The sequence below is a fragment of the Asparagus officinalis genome, chromosome 8 (assembly GCF_001876935.1).
Source record: "Asparagus officinalis chromosome 8, Aspof.V1, whole genome shotgun sequence".
NCBI classification, from domain to species: domain Eukaryota; kingdom Viridiplantae; phylum Streptophyta; class Magnoliopsida; order Asparagales; family Asparagaceae; genus Asparagus; species Asparagus officinalis.
Genome location: NC_033801.1, coordinates 22,085,514 through 22,092,646, shown reverse-complemented (window position 1 = coordinate 22,092,646; position 7,133 = coordinate 22,085,514). Strand labels below are relative to the sequence as shown.

At 40.2% G+C, this 7,133-nt stretch overlaps 1 protein-coding gene across 4 annotated transcripts in view; it reads left to right on the top strand.

Annotated features, from left to right (window-relative positions):
* The window catches only part of LOC109820057 (transcription termination factor MTERF9, chloroplastic), an 8,367-nt gene continuing 2,733 nt past the window's right edge, over positions 1,500-7,133 (top strand). For all 4 annotated transcript variants that reach the window (XM_020386116.1, XM_020386115.1, XM_020386118.1 and 1 more), the window contains exons 1-4: positions 1,500-1,859; positions 5,934-5,979; positions 6,071-6,180; positions 6,280-6,972. In XM_020386116.1, the coding sequence (XP_020241705.1) occupies positions 1,638-1,859; positions 5,934-5,979; positions 6,071-6,180; positions 6,280-6,972 (1,071 nt within the window). In that variant the 5' untranslated portion in view covers positions 1,500-1,637. The remainder of the gene's footprint in view (positions 1,860-5,933; positions 5,980-6,070; positions 6,181-6,279; positions 6,973-7,133) is intronic.

Here is a 7,133-nt window from a genome sequence, read left to right as displayed (position 1 = left end):
CCAGTGTGCCGGAAGGGGCGCTTTTTAAATGGGAGAAGGACAACTAACTCCTCTTGAAGATAGTGGGATGTGACCACATCTTCTCAGAGGACGTTAGCTGTTCGCTCGTCGAAACCATGAACGTCTTCCAGGGTTGTGCCTTTATGTCCTGTCACCCCTACGATGGGAAGGCCGCATTCTTGTATGTGAGGCCAACAAAAACGACTGGCTATCACGAGTGGATTTGACCAGCATTAAGAACCGCATTTATGAGTCCGCAGATCGATGAGGCTCTGTCCGATCACCACGTACTGTGGGGCGTGACCGCCCGGCGTGCTTTGGCAGCGACGTTTCTCGCTTTCCGGTCAGGAGAGGCGGTGAAGTAGGTGTACAGCGTACTCCAGAGTGAGTCTAGCCAGCTTGCCGAGTGCCGGCGTGACCCACTCCAGACTCCAGACAGCCGCAGGTGAGTCGCCATTTATGAATGCTCAGGTTGACTCGACACCTGTCGCAGCTCCTTCGTGCGTTGCGGCACTGATGGGCGCCGTTTTGACGGTCCTGGGTACTGTGCTCTCTCTCCCTTTGGGTGCGAGAGAGGTGGGAAGGCCACCTCAGGCCGTTGGTAGTGGATACCCAGCTGTACTGACGTTTTGGGCTTGCTGGCGGATTGAGCTCCGAGACTCGGCAGGCGAGTTGAGCGAGCGCAAATTTCCGCCATGCCTACGACTCCCTGACCTCAATGCTGGCGAGTCGACAGTTAAGGCGAACCTTGGATTTGGGCACCAGTCGACTCTACGCGTCTAGTCGCGTGTCAGAGAACTGGGCGTGCCGAACTCTTCTCAGTAGACAATTCCGCCTGTAGACCATAAGGTATTTTTTACCGTCTACAATGGTTTCAGGGGGAGTAACGCTATGGTTGTATCTCTTTTGCCTTAGGACTGAATGGTTTTTTCCCAATGGGTTTTCGACAGCTAAAGGTTTTAACGAGGCAAACAAGTTTACTGTCTGGATTCAGCAAAAAAGTATGCAGCCCCATTAGCTTTACGAAGCGCCTGAAGTGTTCATGGAAGCTAAACCCAACAGGTAATGATGGATAAGGGGAGTATTAGAGATGAGGGAGCCTTTGTTGCCATTTGGCGCTCCCCCTCAAGTCCCTATCCCTCCATTCCAGCCCCATTATGGTAGCTGTAACACCCAGTAAAGTGGGGTGACTGGGTGACTCTTGGGTACTCAACCTATTCACATTGACTAGTATAAATATATATCATAGGCCTTTGGCCTATTGATGGGTTTCAAACAATAATATATTAGTTCTATTATCATGATTTTCATGCATTGATAAAATTTTGTTCACCTCAGATGTTGGGGGTTTCTGTGATTCAGAAGGTGAGATGAGTCATTAGAATTTTTTTTAATTATTTACGGATACGAGCAATTGAAAGGTGGACTTCAATAAGCCCGTGCTCAGTATGGGCTAAAACACTAGTCATTAGAAAAGAACAATCCATCACGCTGAACAGGATAAGAAACAAAAACTAGCACAAAAAATCCCTCTCTCTCACTCTCTCGTTTCGGAGCAGCAAGCTGCTGCAGAATCTCCAACTACGTCAAGAATATTCAAAAAAGGGGAAAAAAGAAAAAGAAAAACCTCGGCTATTATGCTCTGTCTCAGCCTAAACCCTAGAATCCCCTTTCTCTCTCCTCCTCATCCTCTTTCTCTCTCTCCTCATTCCGTCGCGTCTCTGAGGAGGCGCAGCTGCGCCGGCGTCTTCTCGTCGCACTCGAACCCTAGAATCCTCAAATCCAATCGAAGGAATCGGCGAACCTCAGCTTATTACGAGGACGATGAGGATGATGAGAGCGAATCTGAGCTATCCGATGTAAAGTCCTTCTTCTCACAAAGTTTCTATAATTAGAACTAAAATCTTAGTAGTAATGACACTTCAAAAGGTACGTGCATGGTGTTCAATTGATGCTGCTAGGAATTGCTTGTTTGGGGTTCGATTATTTATGTTGAGCAGTTATGATTCATGTCGTATTTGAAAATGCTCTGTTGCAAGCTTTATTAGGAACTGCTTGCTCAAATTCTGAATCATTTCTGTGAAAGTGAAGGGTTTGAGATGCAATTCTTTTTTTTATTTTAAATAACCCAGAGCGGAATCGAACCCAAGACCGAGAGATGCAATTCACCGCTTAAGCACTTAAGCGGTGAATTCCTGAAATATATTGATATGTGTAGATATGCTTTTGTTTAGTATCCTGTAGAGATAATGTGATAACATGATGCCCCACGAAAATTAGTCCCACGTCAGGAAAACTAAGAGACTATAGATGGTTTAAACAGTGAGATTCAAGTGTAACATTGGGTAGCCAAAACAATGTGTTGCACGCCCTGGGCCTCAGGACTTAAGTTGCGCCGAAGGACTTGCGGACCTGAGGCGTTCCCAAAAGAAAAATGGTAAATGATAGGACCTCGGATAAATTGTCAGAAGTACCAAGAGCAATCGAGTTCTTTTATTTTTAACTAACTAAATTATTTCTACCCGAGAAGCAGATATTTTGGGGGAGAGGGGATATGATTCTCTGTCTTACTGAGTCTGAGTGCACTTCAAATCAAATTCCTTCAAGTAACGTTGGATTTGCCTACAACGAGTTGGGAAAAGATGTTTCATACTATTGATTGACATTGACAAGGGTAAAATTTCGCGTATATATAATTATTGTAGGCTATCTATAGAACGTCTTAAATAGTAAAACAAGAAAAGAAAAGTCCCATAAAAAGGAAAAATATAAGTAAAAGAAAAGTCCTAAAATTGGAAAGTACTATATGTAACATTACTAAGTAGGTTGAGACAATTGTCTGAGACTCTAAATTCATTGTCTTTTGGTGATACATAATTGATAATTTGAGCGTAACCTTCTCCAGTGGTGGGCATGCAACCAAAGTTCCTCTAACAATTTCAATTTAACCTCCCCTATCATGTGGTTAGTTTCATATTTGATAGATATTTTGAGCGTAAATTTCCATCAGCAGGCTGGAAAGAAATTTCATCTAATGTCGTCAAATAGAGTGGATTTATGAGACTTGCACCAATTAACTATTATAATTTTTGTTGAATTTTAATAAATTAGTCCTCATGGAATTTATGGTGGAGCACTGTATACAGCAATGAGCCGTGTTAATACAGCATGTGGCTATGTGCAACAGTAACGGGGGAAAGCGTGATATGCTTGGATTTTAGACAAAAGCTAAGCATCGTAGATATGCCCTGTTGAGGCGGTTGAAAACATAACAGACAAGCTGGTCTGGTCCAGCTACTTTAGCATCCAGCATCCCCTAGGCCTACATAAAGGATAGGCACTTAACAATACACGTGGGAAGTCAAGCTTCCTGCACGGCTTTAACTTGTGGGTTCTGATCTTCATAGTGACACCAATACTTTTGCTAATGAATAAACCATAGAAACCTAGCTATATGTTAAGATCTATATGCAAGCAGGAAGTTAAGAGAACTGTAAGGCTAAGTCTAAAGCATAAATATTTCACATAAACAATCAGAGACTCAGAAGCTAAGGAAGGAATAAGGCCTAAAATGAAAATTGGGGAGGTTATTTCCGTAGTTCGTGTAACGAGAATATAGGATCAAATGATTTATTTGATGTAATTGTAAACAATTCTAGCTTATGTAAGATAAGATGTTTTGGATAAAATAAAATGTAGGGAGTTGTAGGACCCGGCCATACCCCTATTCAGGTCCAGAGATATGTATGGATAATACTAAGATTCAGAGATATGGATGAATAATACTAACTCGTTTGTCTTTGTAAAACTTTAAGAAAAGTAAGAAATAGTCTAATGAAGGAGGAAAACTACTTTGGCGTGTGTTTATTAGAACTCAAAAAAAAACTTGTAGAAAGTATATTGTACGCAAACTTGTGAGACATACAAGTTATGAAAAGAAGGAAAAAAAAGAAAAACCGAAAAAAAAAGAAATTCTTGTAAGGGAGAATCTTAAACCGAACTACCAGCTGCCAGCATCTACAAGACTACTACTATGGAAAAGAGTCAATCTGCACCATGGTTAAGAAAAGGAACAATCATTTCAAAATCAGTTTGGTTGTATTACAAAGGTACACGCCTATTAAGATTATTAATGGAAACATTAGAGAGGAACAAAGAAATCTACATACAGTTTAATTTGTTTTGGAAAAATTTAAGATGACGGAATATGGTGAGTTAGAAAGGAAACAAATGCATAGTAGTTATAATGATTTTATTAAGGACATATTTCCTGCTACTAGAGGAGAGTAGACCAGTTTCATTCAACGCGAAGCCATGCGTATTAACAAAGTCTCTCCCCCCCCCCCCCCCCTCGCTCTCTTCCGCTCATTACTTTCAAGGTCAGAATACCGAAATAGGTAGAAGTATAAGAGAAGCTTCACAATCAAACTTTTTTACAGATGAAATAAAACATATGAAACATGATTCTATAAACTAATAGAGGAAGAAACAATGTACTGTATCCTGATAGCCAAGAAACATTTTCGTTTCTTAGGATCGATCATTCATAGGGATGGTGCTTTAAGAAGGATTTCATTATATATTCAGATATTCTAGCAAAATGATAGAAGTAGGGATGTGTTTCTTTAGTGTTGCATGACTTTAGCATACTGATGAAGCTGAAGGGAAATTAAGCTAATTACCATATTGGTATTAAAGTTGACCCCAATTAGCAATATAGTATTCTTCAAAACTCTAACGTCAATAAGACTCTTTTCTCACCAGCAACAAGAATTCCAGCGAGAACTGTAGCCTTTTTGTTGGGAAATTTTCTTCCACCCCCTACACAAAGTTATTCTATTTTATAGCCCTAATCTCCTTCAACCTCCCCAAATTCAAAATTTTCTACCCTTTTACCCAGTAAAACCCTCCTTCACCCTCTCTCTTTCTCATTAATGGAGCGTCCTCCTTCTCCTTCAACCTCACCCAATTCAAACCCAAACCGTTGTTCCCCTTTAACCTCCCCCAATTCAAATTTTTTTCTACTCCTTTACCCAATAAGACCTTCCTTCACTCTCTCTTTCTCTCTCATTAATGGAGCGCCTTTCTTCTCCTTCGACCTCACCAAATTCAAATCCGAACCCTAATCCAGGGGTTTGGGTCTGAATTGGGTGAGGTTGAAGGAGAAGGAGAGGGCTCCATTGATAATAGAGAAAGAGAGAGTGAATGAGGGTCTTACTAGGTAAAGGGGTAGAAGAAATTTGAATTCAGGGAAGTCAAAGGAGAAGAAGGGTGTAAAATACAATAACTTTGAGAATTAATGGGCGGAAGAAATTTTCCCAACAAAAAAGCTACAGTTCTCGTCAAAACTCTGACCGCCGGCAAGGAAAAGAAAGGTTGCATTGATGCTGGAGCTTTTAAGAATGCCATATTGGTAACTGGGGTCAACTTAAAATACCAATTAGGTAATTTAGCGAGGGAAATTACCAAAATGAACATACAACAAATCATGTTTTATGGATCATTTTGGGCAATTAAGAAACTCTTCCTGGAAATTCAAATTGGAGTACAAAATAGGATACGATCAGCAAACTTGGAAGAAGCTAGAAGCTAGAGACAGATTCAATTACATGGGGGATCATCAGTAGAAATATTTTGAAACTTATTGACATGCAATGGGAACTAATGAATGTGCTAGTCAGGACCAACAGGATTGTAGTAGGAAGGACTACGACTGAGATAAAAATATGTAGGAGATTATTAATCTAAGAGGAATGGCCCTGGTGAATGGAGAAAAGAATTCAAAAGCGCAGCTCGAACTTTAGAGGCTTTGATGGTATTTCTAGTTCAATTAATTAATAATAAGGGAGATATAGACTTGTCATAGTGTTAATTTTACATCAAGAAGATTATAAGATGCATATTACTAGGAGTAATTTGCTCAAATTTTCCAGGATGATTCTTCAGACTTGGAGGAGGCCTATGGCAATCGACCCTCTGGTGAGAAGCTTCTTATCTCTATTCCAGTCTTCAAAAATTTGTCTATACTATATCAGTAGGTTATATGACTAAGGAACCTCTTGTAACGCAGTTTCTCTGACGTCAACATGTAAAGTTCGAAAAGCTCGACCAACAAAAACTGGATCTCGCTTGAAACTGGCACTTGGCTCGCCTGCTGCTGATTCAGATAGTGACAACCAGGTATGTTGAATATTTTCTTCGACTTTGGCCTGTACCTCTCATGAATATATCCTGATTCATCAGGGGGCACAAAAACTAAATGTAATATATTGGTTGCAGTCAAAGAACGGAAAATTTACTGAAATCCAGTTCCAGAAACTAGCAGAAGAACTAGATTTTGATGAGAAATGGTACCCTTTGATCAAGTATCTAAATACATTTGGATTAAACGAATCTCACTTTATTTCTATCTACGAGAGGCATATGCCATCCCTTCAGATAAACTTGGCATCTGCACAAGAAAGATTGGAGTTTTTGTTGAGTGTTGGTGTCAAACACAGGGATATCAAGAGGATCCTCGTTAGACAACCTCAGATTTTAGAGTATACTGTAGAAAACAATATGATGTCCCATGTGATTTTCTTGTTGGGCATAGGAATTCCAGAGGCACGAATAGGACAGATAATTACTGCTGCACCATCTTTGTTTTCTTATAGTGTTGAACATTCTCTGAAGCCCACTATTCGCTATTTGGTTGAAGAAGTTGGTATCAAGGGAAGTGATGTTAGCAAAGTCGTCCAACTTAGCCCCCAAATTCTCGTCCAAAGGATTGATAACTCATGGACTTCTCGTCTGTCCTTTTTATCAAAAGAATTAGGAGCGCCGAGAGAGAATATAGTAAAGATGGTCACTAAACACCCGCAGCTCCTTCATTATAGCATAGAGGATGGAATACTGCCCAGAATAAACTTCCTCAGGAGCATTGGAATGCGTAATTCCGAGATTTTGAAAGTATTGACGAGTCTTACTCAGGTGAGCTCTTGCTTTTCTCTTCTCTCCTTTTATGTTATTTTCTAAACCCATACATTTCTTAGTCAGGGTACCTCTCACTCATGTGCATTCTTGGTAGTGCTAAAAAAAATTCAAATTTATTTAGATATTAGTCCCTCAAATCTTCAATAATTCTATGTTAG